Source organism: Piliocolobus tephrosceles, chromosome 13, assembly GCF_002776525.5.
Source record: "Piliocolobus tephrosceles isolate RC106 chromosome 13, ASM277652v3, whole genome shotgun sequence".
NCBI lineage: Eukaryota > Metazoa > Chordata > Mammalia > Primates > Cercopithecidae > Piliocolobus > Piliocolobus tephrosceles.
In genome coordinates this window covers 7853171-7875618 of record NC_045446.1, presented here as the reverse complement: position 1 = coordinate 7875618, position 22448 = coordinate 7853171, and the positions used below count along the sequence as shown (strand labels likewise).

At 53.1% G+C, this 22448-nt stretch overlaps 2 protein-coding genes across 2 annotated transcripts in view; one reads left to right on the top strand and one right to left on the bottom strand.

The window, feature by feature from the left end:
- The window catches only part of PACS1 (phosphofurin acidic cluster sorting protein 1), a 174070-nt gene extending 163608 nt beyond the window's left edge, over positions 1–10462 (top strand). The window contains exons 18-24 of the mRNA XM_023186568.2: positions 1079–1181; positions 1668–1710; positions 4542–4584; positions 4881–5016; positions 7140–7366; positions 8619–8738; positions 8870–10462. Of these exons, the coding sequence (XP_023042336.1) occupies positions 1079–1181; positions 1668–1710; positions 4542–4584; positions 4881–5016; positions 7140–7366; positions 8619–8738; positions 8870–8985 (788 nt within the window). The 3' untranslated portion in view covers positions 8986–10462. The remainder of the gene's footprint in view (positions 1–1078; positions 1182–1667; positions 1711–4541; positions 4585–4880; positions 5017–7139; positions 7367–8618; positions 8739–8869) is intronic.
- LOC111533669 (pyruvate carboxylase, mitochondrial-like) overlaps positions 1–22448 on the bottom strand; it is a 1148173-nt gene that overhangs the window by 448536 nt on the left and 677189 nt on the right. The gene's annotated exons all lie outside the window — the stretch shown is intronic.

The following is a 22448-nucleotide window of genomic DNA, read 5'->3' as shown; positions in this document are numbered from 1 at the left end:
CACTCATCACGCCACTCCACTCATCACGCCACCACTCATCACGCCACCGCACTCATCACGCCACTCCACTCATCACACCACTGCACTCATCACGCCACCACTCATCACACCACCGCACTCATCACGCCACCGCACTCATCACGCCACTCCACTCATCACGCCACTGCACTCATCACGCCACCGCTCATCACGCCACCACTCATCACGCCACCGCACTCATCACGCCACCACACTCATCACGCCACTCCACTCATCACGCCACCACTCATCACGCCACTGCACTCATCACGCCACCACTCATCACGCCACTGTAATCATCATGCCACTGTACTCACCACGCCACCACTCATCACGCCACCACACTCATCACGCCACTCCACTCATCACGCCACCACTCATCACGCCACCGCACTCATCACGCCACCCCACTCATCACGCCACCCCGCTCATCACGCCACCGCGCTCATCACGCCACCGCGCTCATCACGCCACCGCGCTCATCATGCCACTGTACTCGTCACGCCACTGCACTCGTCATGCCACTGCACTTGTCACGCCACTGCACTCGTCACAGCACTGTACTCATGACGCCACTGTACTCGTCACGCCACTGTACTCCAGCCTGGGCAGCAGAGTAAAACTCTGTCTCAAAAATAAAATTAAATTAAAATTAAAAAATAAAGGTAGCAGGTATCAGAATGAGGTTGAGCTCTTCCAGGCTGAGAGGTGGTGAGGGCCTGGCACAGCTGAGAAGGAGGTGATGGCAAAGGTCTGTGGGGTGAGGCTCCTTCAGGCCACCAGATGGGTATGTGCAAGGACAGGCAGGAGCAAGTAGGCATGAGAAGAAGGGTGTGAGTGGCCCAAGAAAGAGCCGGGCTTCGAGGAACTGCAAAGATTGGAAGGGAGAGGACCATCCTTGGGCTCATGATTCCTTCAAACCAGAAGGACCGTAAAGCCCCATCCTTCACTCAACTTGAGAGTCTGATGGGTCTCAGGAAGGGACCCCTCTCCGAGAGGGTCTGCAGGTTTGCCAGCTGAAGTCAGTGGTGCAGTTAGTGATCTCTTGGCTTTTCTGCAGAGCAACTGGACGTGGCAGGGCGGGTGATGCAGTACGTCAACGGGGCGGCCACGACACACCAACTTCCCGTGGCCGAAGCCATGCTGACCTGCCGGCATAAGTTGTAAGTTTGACTTTGAGGGGTTTCTTAAAAATAGGTTGGGTGAGTTAGAGGAATCTTGAGTCTTCCTTGCTTTTTCACATTTTCCTTCTCCACATGCTGCATTCCTTCATAGGAACCCAAAAGGATGTGAGTGGTTTTTACCACCACCTCCCCAGCACTCCTTCCTTGCCCAGAGCCTCCCACCCATAGGAGCCCGAGTTCATCAGTTTCCTTGCCTGCCCCTCAGTATAAAGCAGCCCATCCTCATAGCTGGGACTCACACGTGGGAAGCAAGGAGCGTAGTTTGCGTGATCAGGTCATTTGCCCTAATTTTGTGAGCTCCACATGCCCACCAAGTCTCAGACCTTCCCCATGCCGCCCCGGGATGTGACAGGCGGAGGCAGCACAGCATCCGCTGCAGCCACAGTGAGACAGGAAAGGCCCATTCCCCAGCACTCCTCCCTGTCTCCTCTACTAACTGTGACGCTCTCCTGTGTCTCCCAACAGCCCCGATGAAGACTCCTATCAGAAGTTTATTCCCTTCATTGGCGTGAGTACTGACTCCCTCTGCTCGGCACCCCACCCATTCTCCTGGTCTTCCTGTTCCCCCTTACGCAGGAAAACGAAAGCTTCATCTAGAACAGTGGTTCTCCAGACACTGGAGGTTTTGCCCCCAAGGGCTACCTGGCAGTGTCTGGAGACGTATTTGGTTGTTATACTGGGGGCAGCCAGTGGGTGGAGGCCAGGAGGTCCCGCAGCAGAGAATGGCTTGGCCCCAAGTGTCAGTAGTGCGGAGGTGGAGAAACCCTGGGCCAGGACGTGGATTAGGCTGTCCCTTTTAGTGTCCACCTTTTCCAAATCACACACTGTTCCTGGGACCATCACTGGTGTCTCCTGTTTATTACACCAGGCCCTGACCTTGCTGCCTTTGCCCAGGGAATGATGTCCAGACATGGCTCAGGGGAAAGGGAGCTGCCTCGGCAGTAGTGGAAGGCGGCATTCAGAAAAGTCTGAAAACAGATACTTTTGTCTTCATGGTTGGATAGGCCACTGAGAGGAAGGCTTTCTTCTTTCCTTTTCTATTTAGCTGGGGAGAAATCTCTATACTAGTAAACTTTGAAAGTCAGGGAAGAACCCCGTGGATGTCTCTGATGACAGGTGCACTGCTGGCCGTCTCTTCGTCAGCAGCTGGGCCACAGGCTCAGCCTGACCTAGGGAGGGGCCCGGGGAAGCTGTGCAGCCCTGCCAGGGGCCGGAGCATGGCACCGGAGCAGGACCGAAAACTCCGATTTCCACTTACAAGAGCTTTGCATTTCCCTTCCAAACCAGCTTTTTCTTTATTTTTAATTTTTTTGAGATAGAGTCTGACTCTGTTGCCCATGCTGGAGTGCAGTGGCACGATCTCAGCTCACTGCAACCTCTGCCTCCCGGGTTCAAGTGATCCTTCTGCCTCAGCCTCCAGAGTAGCTGGGACCACAGGTACATGCCACCACGCCCGGCTAATTTTTTTTTTTTTTTAGACAAGAGTCTCACTCTGTTGCCAGGCTGGAATGCAGTGGCATGATCTCAACTCACTGCAACCTCTGCCTCCCAGGTTCAAGTGATTCTCCTGCCTCAGCCTCCCAAGTAGTTGGGATTACAGGTGCATGCCACCATGCCCAACTAATTTTTGTGTTTTTAGTAGAGACAGGGTTTCACCATGTTGGCCAGGATGGTCTCAATCTCTTGACCTCGTGCTCCAGCCACCTCGGCCTCCCAAAGTGCTGAGATTACAGGTATGAGCCACCGCGCATGGCACGCCCAGCTAATTTTTGTATTTTTTTGCTGAGATGGCATTTCGCCATGGTGCCCAGCCTGGTCTCAAACTCTCGGACTCAAGAGATCCACCTATCTCGGCCTCCCAAAGTGCTGGGATTACAGGCGTGAGCCACCATGCCCAGCCAGCTTGTATCTTTTTTTGTAATTTCCTTGAGGCTCCCTTGTAGCTTGTAGACAGGGAGGGGCTCATGTGGATGATGGGGCCTAGCCCGTGCTCTTCCTGCTCTCTGCACATCCAAGATGTGGATGTCTTGAGTGATCTCAGGAGATACCTGAGCTGGGGAAATCCAGCAGCCCCTTCTCGTGCCTTGCAGAGCTTCCTATCCTGCAGTCTAGCCACTCCCCGGTTAGCCCCTGGGCTGCTCCCATAGCCACGTTACAGGCCCCAGGACCATGGTCCATAGCTGCGGCTGGTGGTTTGACACATCTTCGTGGAGCTGTGAGTTGCTGCTCACTCAGGCCTCGCAACCGAGAGAGAGAGAACAAATTTAAAACAAATTAAAAACCAAAAGAGCTAGCAACCTCATCAAATGCCAGGCGAACAAGGAGAGAAGGGGTGTTGTATCCAGGAAGCCCCAGAGTGGCAATTTGTTCCTCTCCGGGAATCAAAAGAAGGGCGCGTAGAGAATCAGGACAGACTTCAGCGAACACAGCCTTGCTGTCACAGCAGCCTCCAGGCAACCACCTGCAGGCCTATGCGGTAGACTTCGCCCCACCAGGGTCCAGCCCTCTGGACTCCCAGCCCAGCTGCCTCTTTGCTTGGGACTGGGCCTAGGTGATAGGGCCCAGGACTTCACCTGTCACTTCAGACCACAACCTGGATACTCACCTAGTCTGTGACTGTGTTCTTTTCTAGCCACTGGAGGGCCCAGGCTGTCCTTTCCAGAATTCTCTATGGAGAATTGAAAATTCCTAAGGAATCCCCCTACCCCCATTCAGTACTCCTCCAGATTTCAGTAAGACCAGAGAGGAGAGGGCTGGTGTCCACAGCTTAGCACATCCACTTGGCCTATAGACACTCCCACCTGGCAGAGACAGAGCCATCTTCCTAGGCCCTCTGCCCACAGGACCCTAGAGAAATGAGATCAGGACATCACAGTGGTTCCTGCCTTCAGCTCTTTATCCCCAGAGAAGAGCTGCAAAGTCTCGCTTGCCCTACCTCATTGTTGCAACTAGGTTTTGTTTTGTTTTGTGTTGTGTTGTATTGTTTCTACAGCTGGGCTGCTCCAAATTTGCAAAGATTTATTTATTTACTTATTTATTTATTTAACGTATTTATTTATTTTGAGATGGAGTCTCGCTCTGTCACCCAGGCTGGAGTGCAATGGCGCGATCTCAGCTCACCACTTCCCGGGTTCAAGCAATTCTCCTACCTCAGCCTCCCAAAGTGCTGGGATTACAGGCGCCCCGCCACCACACCCGGCCCAGATTTGCAAAGATTTTAAAGCCAACAATAAAATAATGTGTAGTGACGGCTCTTGTGCCAACCATCTGTTACTGGTTGGATCAGAACATGCCTGCTGTCATAGGAGGATCTAATGAGTGCCTCTTCTCTCCTTGCAGGTGGTGAAGGTGGGTCTGGTTGAAGACTCTCCCTCCACAGCAGGTGAGCCTAGGGCTTCCTTATTCTGTGGAGTGAGGCTGGTGCCCTCCCTGTCTGCCCTCTAGTCCAGGAGGCCAGAAGTTAAGCTCTGGATGTCCTGAGGGAAGTCAGAGCTTGAGCAGGAAGCGTGTGGGTGCCCTCACTCCCCCGCTGCGGTGGTGGCTGGGGGAGGTGGGGAGGAGCCTGGGGCCAAAGGAGGAAAGCAGGCCATGGGATGGGAGGAACCCCGGCTCCCTGCCGCCACCGAGTCATGGATAGCTTCCTCTGGCCAACTGCGTTTGTCATTTGTCCCCTGACAGGTGATGGGGATGATTCTCCTGTGGTCAGTCTTACCGTGCCCTCCACGTCACCACCCTCCAGTTCAGGCCTGAGCCGAGATGCCACAGCCACCCCTCCCTCCTCCCCATCCATGAGCAGTGCCCTGGCCATCGTGGGGTAAGGCTCCTGCCCGTACCTGTCCTGCCATGCCCTCCATCAGGTCCACCCGGCTGATTCCAGTGACAGGCGTATGGGCTTAGAAGGTAGCCACAGGAAGCCAGACGTGGTGGTGCACACCTTCGGTCCCGGCTACTCAGAGGCTGAGGCAAGATGATTGCTTGAGCCCAGGAGTTTGAGGCTGCAGTGAGCCATGACGATGCCACTGCACAGTAGCCTGTGTGACAACAAGACCCTGTCTCTCCAAAAAAAAAAAAAAAAACCCAAAACACTAAAGTTAGAATTCAGAGACATGTCACTAGCCGGCCTGGTCATGGGAGGACACTTTCTGCCTTGTTTCACAGTATTGGGCTGAATGAGACAGTGTTGGCAGAGAGGCCTGTAAAGTGCTGTGCAAGTGTCTTGTTATGGGACCTCCCAAGTGGTAGAAAGAGCATGACACTTGGGAAATAAAACACACGTGGATTTGAGTGGTTCTGTCTTCTGTCTGTCCACTGCCTTAGCTTGGACAGGTTACTGAACTTGAATTTCATCTAATGAAGAGAGGTGAAATGGCCACCTTGCAGGACTGTGAAGCAGGTTACATAAGAACATGGAAACCGAGCGCGCTGGCTCATCCTGTAGTTCCAGTCACTCTGGAGGCCAAGGCCGGAGGATCGCTTGAGCCCAGGAGTTCAAAGCTAGGCCTGAGCCACATAGTGACGTGGATTGGGCTGTCCTTTCTAGTGTCCTCCTTTTTTCTTCTTTTTTAGAGATGTGGATTGTCTCCTTTGGTGACAGAGGGCCTCTCTAAAGGAAACAATCCACATCTCTAAAAAAGAAGAGAAAAAGAACATGCGTGTCAGTGCCTGGCACTGTGAGGCGGCCCTGCTGAGGTGCTGCAGCCGGAGCTGGAGCAAGCAGCGGAGATCAGATTCAGGCTGAATCTCTGAGACCACTGGAAGCGGTGATATAGTGGGAGGCCATGTCTTTAGGATCTCAAGTATCTACAGTTTAGATCAAGGGTCCAGGAGCAGGGGGCAGAGGGAGGGTGGAGGGGTGGGCTCCTGACAAGAAGAAGCTGAGGTGAGGAGAGCAGGCATGGTCAGCACTGGGAGGGAGCAGCCTTCCTCCCTTCCCCCATTTTGCTGCCTTCCACCTTCCCCTCTTACCTTTCCTTGTAGCAACAGAGGATGGCATTGGCCAGTGACTTCCCCCGAAGTGCTAGTGAGGTATTGGGTGGTACGAGGCCTGCCCCGGAGCTAGAATCCCAGTCCCTGGTCTCCCTCACCCTTTGCTTCTCAGGGCACTTCCCTCCAGGGTCTTCTGGAGGGAACAGTAGAGGAAAGGAGGAAGTACTCACTTGGCCAGATTCTGCTCTGGGGACCTCAGGTTCCTGGCCTCCTGGAGGCGTTTTCTCTCATCTCGCCGCTCAGCAGAAGGGTTTCTGTCCAGCATGGATTTGGCCAGCCTTGGCAACAACCCTTCCCTCCACCTCCTTTCCCTTCCAAGTTAATCCTGTTTTTTAATGGAACCTCTGAAATGAGGCAGAAAGAGAAAAGTCAGATGACTTTCCTAGCCTGTGTACCTATTGTGTCTGACACTTCCTTTCAAGACACATCAGCCCTTTTCCCAGGAGCTAAAATTATTGCTGAGCTAAGAATGCCATGAAAAGGAGAAAGCTACAGGTCAGGTGGCACCAGCCGCTGTCCTGAGGCTGCACTGGAGCTGCCCACAGGGGCTTCTGCTGGGCGTGTGTGCATGTGTGTGTGTGCGTGCGTTTTGTGTATGTGTGCGTGCTTTGTGTGTATATGCATGTGCGCACATGCACTTACGTACACACACACTTTCTTCCTTCATAAAGCTTCCTCCTCTGCTGCTCTTGTCATCCTGTGAAGCTTTTATTCGGTTTCCTTTTTGTGACTTGGGCCTTTATTCTCCCCGCAATAAATCAGGGAGATTTGTTCTCAAATCAGCCTGATTTCCCTCTCCCACATGAGCTGCTCTGTGTGTCTGGAGGGAACAGAGCCGCAGCCTTCTTCAGCCTGCCCTCCCGGGGGCTGGCATGGCCCCTACCCCACTGGGCCCATGTAGTTGGGAGCTGAAGGCAGAGCTCACCTCTCCTCTTTGTTCCCTTTCCTCAGGAGCCCCAATAGCCCATATGGGGATGTGATCGGCCTCCAGGTGGACTACTGGCTGGGCCACCCCGGGGAGCGGAGGAGGGATGGCGACAAGAGGGACGCCAGCTCAAAGAACACCCTCAAGAGTGTCTTCCGCTCGGTGCAGGTGTCCCGCCTGCCCCATAGTGGGGAAGCCCAGCTTTCTGGCACCATGGCCATGACTGTGGTCACCAAAGAAAAGAACAAGAAAGGTAAGTGCCCCCAAGGACAGGGAAGACCAGGGGCCACCAGGCCTCCCGTCTGCTCTTTCAGGGTCTGGGAATAAATCTGCTTTTGGGATATTTGGGATGAAGAAGCATCCCATGGTTTGGCATGGGGTGCAGGGGGGCAGTCCCACCTCCCCTTGAGGGACAAGGCCATTCCTTCTGTCATGCGGGAAACCGAGGCTGCAGAGAGTTGCTTGGTCACTCTCTGCTGAGCTAAAGCACTTTAGGGGCTGAGGCAGCGGCCATTCTGTATTGAAGGGGGCCTTTTTGGCCACTGCTGTCTGGGATGGACTGCAGACAGGGAGAGGCCTCTCTCTACCACAGCTCCGGGTCACTGTGACGCAGGAGCAGAGCACTTGCACCCAGCCCTGGAGGCCGCTCCAAAGAGGCTTCATGAGCAAAAGGAGGTGGTTGTGTTTTCAGAATTAAGAGGCATACAGTCCATTCTGGATAGAAGGGGTGGCTTAAGGAGCTGGAGTTGGAATTGGAGCTGGCCCAGCTCCTGTGCATGGGAGTAAGGCAGGAACCCCCATGGCTGGGCCAGTGCTGCGCAGTGCCTGCCACCATTAGTGTCAGCTGGGGACCCACAACTGGCTGTGCACCTGCAGCGCTGGCATGACCCTGACCCTGCCACCTTTGGGTGCTCCAAAGCAGCTGTGCCTATTTCTGTGGGTGCCTCCCCTCTGCAGAGTTCCCCTGAAGGGGCATCAGGCAGGGGGTTGTGCCAGGCCCACAGCCAAAACCCACGGCCTGCAGCACGGAAACTTGCAAGGGGCTCAGCAGTGCCCTCCCTGTCCTTACTTCCTTTCTGAAGTGGGAGTGGAACGGGGAGCACTCTCTGGCATCCCCAGGGCAGCATGAGGACAAACTCATGCTCCACTGGCTCCTGCACAGAGCACATGCCTGATAGGGAGGCAGGCCCCTGCCCCACAGGCTGCCTAGAATGTTCCAGCTGGAAAGGACTTCAGAGACCATCTGGACCAAGGTCTTCGCTGAACAGGCGAAGATATCGAGCCCCAGGGGGAAGAGTGGGACCTTAGCCAAAGTCACCAGCCCAGTGCTGGGACCGGGTCAGGAACCTAAAGATCCTGACCCGCAGCCCAGTGCCAGGGAGGAGGGGTTGCTTTGCAGATCACCTCCCCTCGCCACAGGAAGAAGGGAACAGTGGGGGCTGGGGAGGAGAGGGGTGATGGCTTCCCCAGGGGCTGGGACACAGGTGGCCTTGCTTGCTTTCCAGTTCCCACCATCTTCCTGAGCAAGAAACCACGAGAAAAGGAGGTGGATTCTAAGAGCCAGGTCATTGAAGGCATCAGCCGCCTCATCTGCTCAGCCAAGCAGCAGCAGACTATGCTGAGAGGTGCGAGGGCGGGCAGGGGCGGGAGGGCAAGAAAGGGACTGGAGAGGGAGGCAGGCAATGGCCCTTCCCTAGGGGCCCTGGGGAGATGGCCTGAGCAGTTCAGTCACCGCTCCTCTCCCTGTCACCCCCAGTGTCCATCGATGGGGTCGAGTGGAGTGACATCAAGTTCTTCCAGCTGGCAGCCCAGTGGCCCACCCATGTCAAGCACTTTCCAGTGGGACTCTTCAGTGGCAGCAAGGCCACCTGAGGCCCTGTCTCCCAGCCACTTTCCCTCCTGGCACTGCCACCAGCCTCACCGCCTGCGGGCAGGGGGAGGCCAGCAGGCCCGGGCCCAGCATCCCTTCCCTGGCACCAGGGTCTGCCTCTCACTCGCCCAGGTCCCAAAGGACACTGGCACAGGGACGCCTCCTCTCCCCTCCCCTCCAACCCATCCCTGCGCAGCCCCTCCTCATTCCTGCTTTTCCCCTTCTCCCTCCTGCTCCAGGCCCAGGGCGTGATGGTTTTGCCTTCTGGTACCCATAGTCCCCGGGACTGAGTACTCCAGGCCTTCCTTCATCCGACTTCCAGCCTCCTTCTTGTGGTATCAGTTCCCTTCCCGGAAATGGGAAAGCTGGAATCCTGGTCCCTAGCAGGAGAGCCTAGTCCTCCCCTGGCCCCTCCAGCCACCAGGGTGTCCTCTAAGACGCAGCTGCCAGATCCACTCACTCTGCCTCCTCCAGCAGGACCCAGGGCCACTTTCCACTCTTGTGGGGTTCTCTGCCTGCCCCAGAGCTTCCCAAGGGAGGGTAAGGGGGCACCCTGAGCCCACGGGACCCCTGCTCCACAGCTCACAGGGGCAGGAGGCAGCTCCCCCACCTCCAGGACCCTGTTGCTATGGTGACAGTGTTTCGAGGACAGAGGGGCCTCACAGTCTCTCCCACCACCCGTGCACGACTTCCTCACCACCCCCAGGTTCCCTGCAGATGTTGTGTGTGTCCTGAGTGTTTCTTTGATTCTTTGCACACCAAGTCTCTTGGTTGTACCGTGTGACACACCCAGTCACTGTCTTCATGACTTCAGCCCTTGTTGATGATGCTCCTGCCTCTGTCTCCCAGCCCCTCACCCAGCACAGCTCTGCTTGGACTTGGAGAGATGGGAGGCAGACCGCCACCACCATACATGCTATCTGTGGCCCCTCAGACATCCCATTTCGTCTCCCATTCATCTCCCTCCTCCCACTGTGTCATTTTGTCTGCCTTTCCTTGCTGTGTTCTTTCCCCTCCTTAGGCCCCAGCCTGGGCCCAGAACCATCCTCCCAGCCAGGTTTCCCTCCAGCAGGCTCCTTCCCTCCCTGTCACCTCCCTCTCACCAACTGGGGGTCTGAGCCCCTCAGTCTTGACCGTCCATGTTCTCAGGAGTGGTTGAGGACACAGGGCCCCAGCCCAGCCCTCCGCGTCCCCCAGCCCAGCCCTCCACACCCCTCAGCCCGGCCCTCCGCACTCCACAGCCCCTTTGGAGCTTTTCTCTTGTTCTCTCAATCCTTCCCAGAAGTTTTTGCACAGAACTCCATTTTGAAAGTGTTTTTCTCATTCTCCATACCTCCCCCAAGCTCTCCTCGTGCACTTCCCAGGGCTCAGCCCTGCTGTCCTGAGCATCTCCTGGGCCAAGGAGAGAGGAGATGGGGGTGGGAGAGACTGAGTTGATGTTGGGTTTTTCATTCAATAAACTGGTGATTTCTTACCGACTGCCTTGGGCTTCTGTGCCCCCTCACTGTGCCGCAGGAGCCGCCCAACCCCTTCTCCACGGTGCAGCCCAACTCCGGTGAAAACCCTCCAGGAACGTGGGTGGAAAGAAGCATACTCCCATGTTCTCAGTCATGGAAGCAGGCATGAAGGTGTCTCACCTGGCATGAGGCAGGCAGAGGTCGGAAACAGGAAAGATGCCATTTCCACACCAAAAGCCTGTTTCTCCCCAGGACCCACCATCCCCAAATCCCACTTCCCAAGGCAGTGACGTGTTGAGTGTGGCTTCCCCATCTTCTGATCAAAGGTTAGAACTTAGCTTCTCTCCCCTGCTCCAGGTTGGTGAAGTCTGAGCCAGCGGGGTCTTTGCCTCTGCAGGTGGAGGGAATAGGGCTGAGGTCCATCTGGGTTCCATCTGAGGTCCATCCCTTTCCTGCCTGCCCTTGACTTAGAGATGGAAAGCAGTAGTAGCCGCTGTTCCCTGGGTGCCCGGTTCTTCCCCTGGCTTCCAAGACAGGCCTGCACAGACAGCCTCCTGCATGAAGAAGGGCCCAGAGGTGGCCTGGCGCAGTGGCTCATGCCTGTAATACTAGGAGTTTGGGAGGCCAAGGCAGGCAGATTGCCTGAACTCAGGAGTTTGAGACCAGCCTGGGCAATGTAGCAAAACCCCGTCTCTACTAAAAAAATACAGAAAAGCGGCTGGGTGCGGTGGGTCACACCTGTAATCCCAGCACTTCGGGAGGCTGAGGTGGGTGGATCATGAAGTCAGGAGATCAAGACCTCCTGGCCAACATGGTGAAACCCCGTCTCTACTAAAAATACAAAAATTAGCTGGGTGTGGTGGCATGTGCCTGTAATCCCAGCTACTTGGGAGGCTGAGGCAGGAGAATCACTTGAACCCAGGAGGTGGAGGTTGCAGTGAGCTGAGATTGCGCCACTGTACCCCAGCCTGGTGACAGAGTGAGACTCCACCCAAAAAAAAAAAAAAAAAACATTGCCGGGCATGGTGGTGTGTGCCTGTAATCTCAGTTACTCAGGAGGCTGAGGCAAGAGAATCACTTGAACCCAGGAGGCAGAGGTCGCAGTGAGCCGAGATCATGCCACCACACCCCAGCCTGGACGACAGAATGAGACTCTGTCTCAAAAAAAAAAAAGTGCCCAGAGGTGAAGGCTTGCAGGAGGGGGAGCGCTTGGCATCCTTGCCCTGCAGGTACAGCCCCAGAGGAGTTGATGGCCATCCAGAGCCTGTTGTTACTGGCCTCAGTCTTGGGTTCCCCAAGCCCTATGCCCAGAATTCCTCACATAGAGAGGCTCAGGGACCCAGCTGTGTGGCTCTGTGCAAACTCTCTGAGCCTAGAAAATGAAAATCATGCCTGCCTTCTAAATGAGGTGATAGCGGGGCTGGTGAGAGGAAAGCCCAGAAGAAGCACATCATGCCTAGTGTGACCTAGACCCAGGGCGTGAGTGTGGCTGCAGAGCAGGGTGAAGTGCCCACGAGGACTTCCCAGAGCACAGCCAGGTAAGGGCTACAGGGCAGGAGCTGTACGGAGCTGGGGGCCAGGGAGCTCCAGTGGAGGGGGTGGGACAAGTAGACTTGGACCCCAGCTTCTGGCCCTGAATGTTCTGGCTTAGACCTAGGAGACAGGGTGAAGGGTGAACTCTCAGCCCGTCTACATCTGACACCATATCCTCAGCCTCACCTTCTGTGGCAATAAATGCCCCACCCAGCTCCCATCTTCGGGGCCCATCCCTCTCCACTCCTTGAGGGCTTTGCTCCTACAGGCGTCCTCTCTCCTGCACCGCGGGTTCTCCCCTCTGCCGGGACTTTCTACCCACTTACACGCATTCCAAGTGGATATAGCTCAATATTAAAGACCAGAGACTTCCAGATTACCTTCAGCTGCCATTCTTTGTCTCTGCTCCCCTTAGAGCAAAACTCTTCCAAAGAGCTGTGTGTGTTCCCCGTCTCCATTTCTGCCCACTCCCTTCCGTTTTTTTCCTCACAGTCCTGCCAAAAGTTTCCTTTCCAAGGTTGCCAGTGACCTGGGTTGCCCAGTCCTCTCAGTAGCATTGGATGCAAATAATCACCTGCTGGAGTCTTTTCACCTGGCCTGTGGACAGCTCTGTGCTCTCCTCTCACCTCCCTGGCCTCTCCTTCTTGGCCTCCCTTGCTACAGTGTCCTCAGCTTCCCAGCCTCGAAACCCTGGAGGACTTGGGGCTTCAGCCTCTAATCTAGCCTCCTCTCTCCCCACACTCAGCCCTAAAGGGAGCTCACTCAGCCCCATGGTGTGAAACGTGCTCCCCTGGGGAGACTTACCTCCTAGTAAATGCAAACTCTATTCTTCAGTTCTGAGGCCGAAAACTGGGGAATCCTCTTCGATTCCTGTTTCTCTTGTACCCACCATCCAATCCATGAGCAAATCCTCCAGGCTTACCCTGACAGTGCCTCGCCCCTTCCTCTACTGCGATTATCTCTTGTCTGGATATTGCAATAGGCTCCTAATTATCCCTGCTCACACCCTCTTCTCCCCGTAGCCTGTTCTCCACTTAATAGCCAGAGAGATCTTTCAGAGCTGAGCAGATGGTGTTGGATTGCTGATCCAGGCTGTGCAGTGTCCCACCCTAGGCGTGTAAGCTGAAGCCTCACCTGTGAGGGGCCCACATGGTCTGACCTCCCAGGAGCTGCCGGATCTTAATCCCTCTTACGCTTCCCCTCCTCACTGGGCTCTTAACATTCCTCAAACACCACTCGGCCTCAGGGCCTTTGCATGGACCTTTGGTCCTGTCCATCTTGCTGCTGCCCCCAGGCCCATGTGGCTTGCTCCCTCATTCAGGTCTTGGCTGAAATGTCACCTCAGGAGGCCTTCCCTTCTCTGACCCCTCTTTTTTTTTTTCTTATTCATATTTCCCACTCCTTGGTATTCATTATTCATTTGTCTCTCCCACAAGAATGCAAGCTCCAAGAAAAGAGGAAATGTTTTTCCCTGTTGTGTCCTTGGCACCCAAAATACTGCTTGGCCCATCACAGGTGCACAATAAATATTCGTTTACAGAATGAAGTTCCCTCTTGCCGCTGGAATTGGGTCCCAAATCCAGATGTGCTACTCAAGACATTTTAACTGATGCCTTAGCCCAAAAGACACCTGGGTTTTCTCATAGGCTCAGAAGTAAGAAGATAGACTCCTACCCCAACAAAGACAAGGAAATCAGCTGTGTAGCAACAGTTTGGAGCACCAGGCAACTCAGGTGGAAGGTGCTGACTCAGACCCTGAAGCAGCTCTGCCCAATCACCAGGAATTAAGGCTGGGCCAGAGCAGAGCTGCCCACAGGTCCACCAGAGACTAAAGACAAAGGGATGGCATTTTGGTGCAGAAAGGGGAAGAGCCTCTATCTAACCTGCACACCAACTCCAGACTGGTTTTATTTTTAAGTATATGGTTTTAGAATACCTTTAGATCTGCAAAGAAGTTGCAAAAATAGTAGAAAGAGTGGCTATATACCGCCCTGCCAGTTTCCCTTAACGTTAACATGTTACATTCATGTATATTTGTCATAACTAGTGAGCCAATCATGATGCACAATTATTAACTAACGTTCCTATTTTGGCTGAGCCCAGTGGTTCACACCTGTAATCCCAGCACTTTGGGAGGCCGGGGCAGGTGGATCATCTGAGGTCAGGAGTTCAAGACCAGCCTGGCCAATGTGGTGAAATCCCATCTCTACTGAAAATACAAAAATTAGCCGGGCATGGTGGCGGGCACCTGTAATCCCAGCTACTCGAGAGGCTGAAGTAAGAAAATCTTGAACCTGGGAGGCAGAGGTTGCAGTGAGCCGAGATTGTACCACTGCACTCCAACCTGGGCAACAGAGTGAGACTCTGTCTCAAATAAATATATAATGTCCCTATTTTATGCATATGTCCTTAGTTTTTCCCTAATGTCCTTTCTTCATTGCAGACTCCCACCCAGAATGCCACACTACGCTTGGTCATTGTGTCTTCTTTTTTGTTGATTTTAGAGACCAGGTCTTGCTCTGTTGCCCAGGCTGGAGTGCAGTGGTGCCATCTTAGTTCACTGCAGCCTGGAACTCCTGGGCTGAAGCCATCCTCCCACCTCAGCCTTCTGGGTATCTGGGACTACACCTGGCTCTTTGTTTTGTTTCATTTTTTGGTAGAGATAGGGTCTTCAACTGACCTCAATTATTAATCTTCCTACTTTGGCTTCCCAAAGTGCTAGGATTACAGGCGTGAACCAACACATCTGGCCCATTATGTCTTCTTAGGCTCCTTTGGGCTGTGACATTTTCTCAGACTTTTTGATCTCTATTTTTGATGACCTTGACAGTTTTGAGGGGTATTGGTCAGGCATTTTGTAGAATGTCCCTCAGGTGGGGATTGTCTGATGTTCTTCTCGTGGCTGGACGGAGGTTATAGGTTGTGTTGTGGGGAGGAAGACCTCAAAGGTGAACGCCCTTCTCAGTGCAGCCTGTCAAGGGCACATGCTGTCAACGTGACATCACTGATGAGGTTGACCTGGGCTCCTCACTGTGAGGTCCCACACACCTGCTCCCATGCTGTTCTCTTTGGAAGGAAGTCGCTGGTGCAGCCCACACTCAGGTGAGGGGTTGATTATCCCTACATGCATCATCTGGGATTCTCCTGTACAGGAGGTTTCAGACTAATCTTTAAACTGCTTCTTTCACCACCCCTTTTACCTGCTGTGTCCAAGGATTGATAGCATTAATAGCTGTCACCATCACCTACAGGGCATTTCCTTTGAGCCAGGCTGCTGCTGAGTGCCTTACATGGTTTATTTCATAGAGTCCTTAGAAGCAGCCCTCCCTGTGAAATCAATTCTGGTGATGCTTGCTTTTGCAAAGGAGGAAACCAAAGGTCAGAGCCTCCCCTCCCGACTCTAGAGCCTCCCATCTAACCACTTACGTTGCGACTTGAACACTCACAGTCATCCCAGACTTCACATGGCCAAAGCAAGACTCCTGATTTCCCTTGATCTTCCCTAGTGGATAATGGCACCAGCATCCATCCTGTTACTCCAGCCAGAAACCCGGACTCATCCCGCACCGCCCCTCCCAATCCATCAGCAACTCTTGTCCATGCTGCCTCCCAAACACTTGTTTCCAACTGTAAGCCAGGGCACCTTCCTCGCATAGAGTCCTTCATCGTCCTGTCCTCCCAGTGCCCTCTGAATAGAGGCCAACCGTTGTCTACCAGGCCCATGGTCTGGCTCCACCTGACTCACTAGCTTCACTTCTAGTTGCTTTCCCCCTCCCATGCTCACCACCCTCTAGCCACACCTGACCTTTCAGTGCTCACATCCCTCTCCCAAGCCCGGAGTAAGCTCCTTCTCCTTTAGGATGTGGACTTTGTATACCTCCTCCAAGAGCCTTCCCCAACCACCCCACCTAAAGCCTAGTTGTTAGCCTCTGTCTGTCGTCTCTTCAGTCATAGAGTTCACTGTTACCCGCAGCAAATGTCTCTGTACCACATTCGAATGAGAGCTCCAGGAGGACAGAGACTCGAGCCACTGGACTCATTGCTGCAGTACCCAGCACCCTGGCACGTGGTGGACCCTCGATAAAGGTTGGTTCAATGCGTGAGTGAGGGTTAAGTCACTTGTCCAGTGCACACAGATCGGCTGAGAAGAGATCAGGTTTCTAAACCCCATCATCTGACTCGGGCTATATCTCAGAGCCCTACTCAGATCCCATCTTCCCAACTATCCATATATCTGGCTTTTATTAACTTCCTACTAGTTCGTGTCCTAGGTACAGCATGAACCTAGGTTGGGTCCCAACCTGTACAGGAACTCTAAGGCCAGTAGGGGAGAAAAACAGACCATCGCCACACAGCGTGACAGGTTGCACTGGTGCACACAGGAGGGATGTCCACCCTGCAGGAAGAGGTGTCCAAGAAGATGTCCCAAAGGGCATGACACCTGAGTGGCATCCTGAAGACATCTGACAAGGATGGATATTCTGGGCATAGGAAGTAGCATGTGTCAAAAGCAGAGGTAAGGGAGAATGTGGCTGATGCTGAGAACCACACAGGGCTCAGTGAGGCTGGAGATGATGGTGATGATGAGTGAGGGGGCAGGAGCAGAGGAAGAGTCCAGGCCCTGAGGAGCCTCATAGCTGTTACTGTTACTACTGTGGGCCGGAGCAAGAATTGTACACTCTGTCCCGAGAGACAGGACAGCTGGCAAAGGGACCTAGGCAGAGAAGTGAGACGACAGATTTTAGAAAGATCTCCTTACTACAACACACCAGGAGAAACAAGACCTGCTCTGCAGACCGGCAGATGAGCTTGAGGGCTGCAGCAGCCATTTAGAAAAGATGTGATGAGGACATCGTAAAGGTGGAAGGGTTGGAGGGAAATAGATAAATATGAGAGCGACTTAAGAGGTTGGATTAACAGGTTTTGGTAGCTGGTTGGAAAACAAAAGTTGAGGCCGGCCATGGCAGCTCATGCCCGTAATCCCAGCACTCTGGGAGGCCAAGGCAGACAGATCACTTGAGGTCAGGAGTTTGAGACCAGTCTGGCCCCCATGGTGAAACCCCATCTCTACTAAAAAATACAAAAATTAGCCAGGCATAGTGGTGGGCAACTATAATCTCAGCTACTTGAGAAGCTGAGCCACAAGAATCGCTTAAACCTGGGAGGCAGAGGTTGTGGTGTGCTGAGATCGTGCCACTGCACTCCAGCCTGGGCAGGTGACAGAGCGAGACTTAGACTCTGTGTCAAAAAATGAGTCCAGGCGTGGTGGCTCACACCTGTAATCCCAGCACTTTGGGAGGCCGAGGTGGGTGGATCACCTGAGGTCAGAAGTTTGAGACCAGCCTCACCAACATGGTAAAACCCCATCTCAACTAAAAATACAAAAATTAGTTGGGTGTGATGGCGGGTGCCTGTAATCCCAGCTACTCAGGAGGCTGAAGCAGGAGAACTGCTTGAACCTGGGTGGCAGAGGTCACAGTGAGCCGAGACCGCACCATTGCACTCCAGCCTGGGCAACAAGAGTGAAACTCCATCTCAAAAAAAAGAAAACGGAGTTGAAAGAGAGTCCAGGATAGACTGACTGCCCTGTGTGAACATGCCTGCAGGAGATTTGAACAGGACTAAGTGCTGTTCCAACTGGAAATGGAATATATGGGTCTGGGTAGAGCTCAAGGGACTGATCTGGGCCAGAGATGGAGATGTGGGCCTCCCCACCATGTGGGAGAGCTGACGCTGGGGAGAGGTGAGCTCATCCCCCACTGGGCTGATCTTCCTGATCACATGGGCACCCGCTGTCCACACCACACGGCTCACTCTTGCTTCCGTTCAGTTTCTGCCACCTCATTTGTGGCTCACCTTCATTCTGAGTGCATCTCTCTCCAACAACACTGCAGGCAGAAGCTGCCCCATATTTCTCATTCTTTTTACATACCTTGCACTCACTAGCACAGGGTCTGTTGAATACTAAGCTTGATGGTGATGAGAATAAACAACCACTAGGAATGTCTGTTATGTACAAGGCCTAATGTTAAGCCTTTATGCCTTTTTTTTTTTTTCTAAGACGGAGTCTCGCTTTGTCCCCCAGGTTGGAGTGCAGTGGCGTGATCTTGGCTCACTGCAACTTCTGCCTCCCAGGTTCACGCCATTCTCCTGCCTCAGCCTCTCAAGTAACTGGGACTACAGGCACCCGCCACCACACCCAGCTAATTTTTTGTATTTTTAGTAGAGACGGGATTTCACCGTGTTTGCCAGGATGGTCTTGATCTCCTGACTTTGTGATCCGCCCATCTTGACCTCCCAAAGTGCTGGGATTACAGGTGTGAGCCACCGCGCCTGGCCCTGCCCTTTTATTGCATTCTCTGGATGACCCAACAAAGTAGGTAATAGGAACCCTGCTTTACAGATGAGGAAGCAGGTAAAATAACAGACCATGCCTAAAAAGCGACACCACTAGCAAATGGAGAAACGCGGCTTTGAACTTAGCTGAGTCTGACACCAAGGCCTGCAGTCCCTCCACTGAGCAGGGCAGGACCCGGCTACCCTGGCTGGGAGGTCACAAGGAAGAGAGGGTGCAGATCTGCCATATGGCCACAGGACAGGAACCAGAAGCCTCTGGGGACAGCTTTGAGTGGACTGATTCTTGGCTCAGTGGCAGAAAGAACCAACAACTAGTGGTGTCCAAGGTAGACAAGGGCCGCTCAGGAAGCTGGGGAGACATGGTCTTTAAGGAGCCTCCCATCTTGAGCACTTATGGGTGAATGTGCGACTTTTTTTGTTTGTTTGTTTTGTTTTTTTTTGAGACAGAGTCTCGCTCTGTCACCCAGGCTGGAGTGCAGTGGCACGATCTCGGCTCACTGAAACCTCTGCCTCCCAGGTTCAAGCGATTCTCCTGCCTCAGCCTCCCAAGTAGCTGGGACTACAGGCAAAAGCTACCACACCTGACTAATTTTTTGTATTTTTAGTAGAGACGGGGTTTCACCATGTTGGCCAGGCTAGTCTCAAACTCCTGACCTCAAGTGATCCACCCGTCTCGGCCTCCCAAAGTGCTGGGATTACAGACGTGGGCCACTGTGCCCGGCCTTATCTGCTGACATTTCAAGGAGGATGATAGCCTTGGCAAAAGTGCCCCAGCCACTTCAGAGGAAGGGAGGGAAGCTAGCCAAAAGAAAAAGAATAATTTAAGAAAGCAGATTTCAGTGGGACGAGGGCTTCCGAGGATCTAAAGGGATGGAATAGGAGAAGTGGGAGTGATTTTCAGGGAGGAAACAGTAATATTAAAAGTAGCAAGAACAATTTCCCAGGCATGAGATGGCAGGAGGCTGCTGAGCACTGTGGAAAGAGCATAAGGAGCTGAATCACCACTGGGCATGGATTTCTTCCTTTATTCTCCATTTACTCAGTGCCCATCAGCAGCCTGGCATGAGATCAGCAGCTGCTGGGGGAGCACAGGACAGCGCAGGATGAAGTAACAGTCTCTTCCTTGGGGATACACACAGTGCAATCCTCAGAAACAAGATAAAAAACCAAGTGGCTGAAAGGGCCGAACACATGCAAGGCTAAGCGATAAGAGCATGAGAACCAGCAGGGAAGGCCCAGCCTTCCCCCACCAGCACACCGGGAGGAGCAGCCAGCGCCTAAGGAGAATCACAAAGGAACCACTGAAGCCCACAGACAGTGAGCGGAACAATCGGAGCAAGGAACCTGCACAAGTCACAAAGGGAGATTGACAAGTGTTCTCTCCATTTACCGGGGAAAAGGTGATAAAATAAACGTGCTCCTTGGCCAGGCACAATGGCTCACGCCTGTAATCCCAACACTTTGGGAGGCTGAGGCGAGCAGATCACCCGAGGTCAGGAGTTTTGAGACCAGCCTGGCCAACATGGTAAAACTCCATCTCTACTAAAAACACAAAAACTTAGCCAAGTGTGGTGGTAGGTCCCTTGTAATCCCAGCTACCCGGGAGGCTGAGGCAGGAGAATGGCGTGAACCTGGGAAGCAGAGGTTGCAGTGAGCCGAGATCACGCCACTGTGTTCCTGTCTGGGGAACACAGCAAGACTTTGTCTCAAAACAAACAAACAAAAAAGCCCATTGAGCCAGGTGCAGGCGCCTTTCACTTCTCTGAGCCTCAGTTTCTTCACCTGCAAAACAGACACTGAAACAGCACTTTCAATCCGGGGTGCACAGCACAGGCACCACTTACGTTTTAAAGCCACAAGAGGCGGCCGGGCTCCGTGGCTCACACCTATAATCCTAGCACTTTGTGAGGCTGAGGTGGGACGATCGCTTGATCCCAGTAGTTCAAGAACAGCCTGGGCAACATAGGGACAGAGGGCCAGCCCATCTCTACAAAAAATAAAAATTAGCTGGGCATGGTGAGCACCTTCCTATAGTCCCAGCTACTCAAGAGGCTGAGGCGGAAGGATCACTTGAGCCCAGGAGTTCAAGGCTGCAGTGAACTATGATTGTGGCACTCCACTGCACCCTGGGTGACAGTGAGACCTCATCTCTTAAAAAAAAAAAAAAAAGTCCACTTTGGGAGGCAGAGGCAGACAGATCATGAGGTCAGGAGTTTGAGACCAGCCTGGCCAATAATGGCAAAACCCCATCTCTACTAAAAATACAAAAGTTAGCCAGGCGTAGTGGCACGCGCCTGTAGTCCCAGATACTTGGGAGGCTGAGGCAGAAGAATCGCTTGAACCCAGGAGGCGGAAGTTGCAATAAGCCAAGATTGCGCCACTGCACTCCAGCCTGAGTGACAGAACAAGACTCTATCTCAAAAAAAAAAAGGCCCAAGAGGTGCCCAGGATTCACCTTCACCCTGGCACCACCAAATCTCAATCTCTAGAGGGAAAGCCTTCTAAGAAAGTTATTTCTCAAAAGATTTTGAAACCCAGTGTCATGAAGAACAACAAAAGTGCCTTGCGCTCCATATTCTGTTTCTTCCCTGTGAACAGAACATGCTGGCCAGATGGGAGTCCAGTCATGGTCAGATGGAGTCTCTGTGCACAGAGGCAGACTTACCAAAGTGCAATCAATGCAACATATATGTATGTATATATTTTGAGACGGTCTGGCTCTGCCGCCCAGGCTGGAGTGCAGTGGTATGATGTTATCTCTGCTCACTGCAACTTCCACCTCCTGGCTTGAGCCATCCTCCCACCTCAGCCTCCTGAGTTGCTAGGACTACAGGTACACACCACCATGCCCAGCTAATTTTTGTATTTTTTGTAGAGATGGGGTTTCACTATGTTGCCCAGGCTAGTCTTGAACTTCTGAGCTCAAGCAATCTGCCCACCTCGGCCTGACAAAGTGCTGGGATTACAGGTGTGAGCCACTGAGCCCAGCCCAACCAATGGCAATGTATCTGGAAAATAAGGCCAATGTGAGGGCTGAAGGACCACAGATCCCAAAAGCAGAAGACCCCAATCTCAGGGGCCCTGGAGGAAAACTGACCAGCTGAAATGAACAAAGATAAACACAAGCTCAGCTCTGATGCAAATAACATAATCAATGGACATAAGACACAACAGAAGGTGCGCTTCTGAAGAGGGGAGCTGGATGGCTGAGGACAGCAGTCATAGGGATAACTACATTTCACTGTAACTTGTATGCCTTTTTTTAAGTTTTTTTTTTTTTTTTTTTTTGAGACGAGTCTGTCTCTGTCACCCAGGCTGGAGTGCGGTGGTGCCATCTCAGCTTACTGCAACCTGCGCCTCCTGGGTTCAAGCGATTCTCCTGTCTCAGCCTCCTCAGTAGCTGGGACTACAGGTGTGTGCCACCAGGCACAGTTAATTTTTGTATTTTTGGTAGAGACGGGGTTTCACTATGTTGGTAAAGCTGGTCTCAAACTCCTGACCTCAGATGATCCACCTGCCTCGGCCTCCCAAAGTGCTGGGATTACAGGTGTGAGCCACTGAGCCTGGCCTTTGTATGTCTTTTGAATGTTGCACAAATGAAAGTATTAGCTACCCAGAAAAAATCATGCCAGTCACAGTGTCTCATGCCTGTAATCCCACCACTTTGGGAGGCCGAGATGGAGGACCACTTGAGACCAGCCTGGGCAACATATCAAGACCCTGTCTCTAAGAAAATAAATTGGGAAAAAAAAAAAAAAAAAAAAAAGCCAGGTGTAGTGGCATGCACTTGTAGTCCTAGCTTCTTGGGGGGCTATGATGGAAAGATTTCGTGAGCCCAGGAGTTTGAGGTTACAGGCTGGGCCAAGGCCAAGGTGGGTGGATTACCTGAGGTCAGGAGTTTGAGACCAGCCTGGCCAACATGGTGAAACCCCATATCCAAAAATACAAAAAATTAGCGAGGTGTGGTGTGTGCTATAATCCCAGCTACTGGGGAGGCTGAGGCAGGAGAATCGCTTGAACCCTGGAGGTGGAGGTTGCAGGGAGCCAAGATCGTGCCATTGCACTCCAGCCTGGGAGACAGACTCCATCTCAAAAAGAAAACAAAGAAGTTTGAGGTT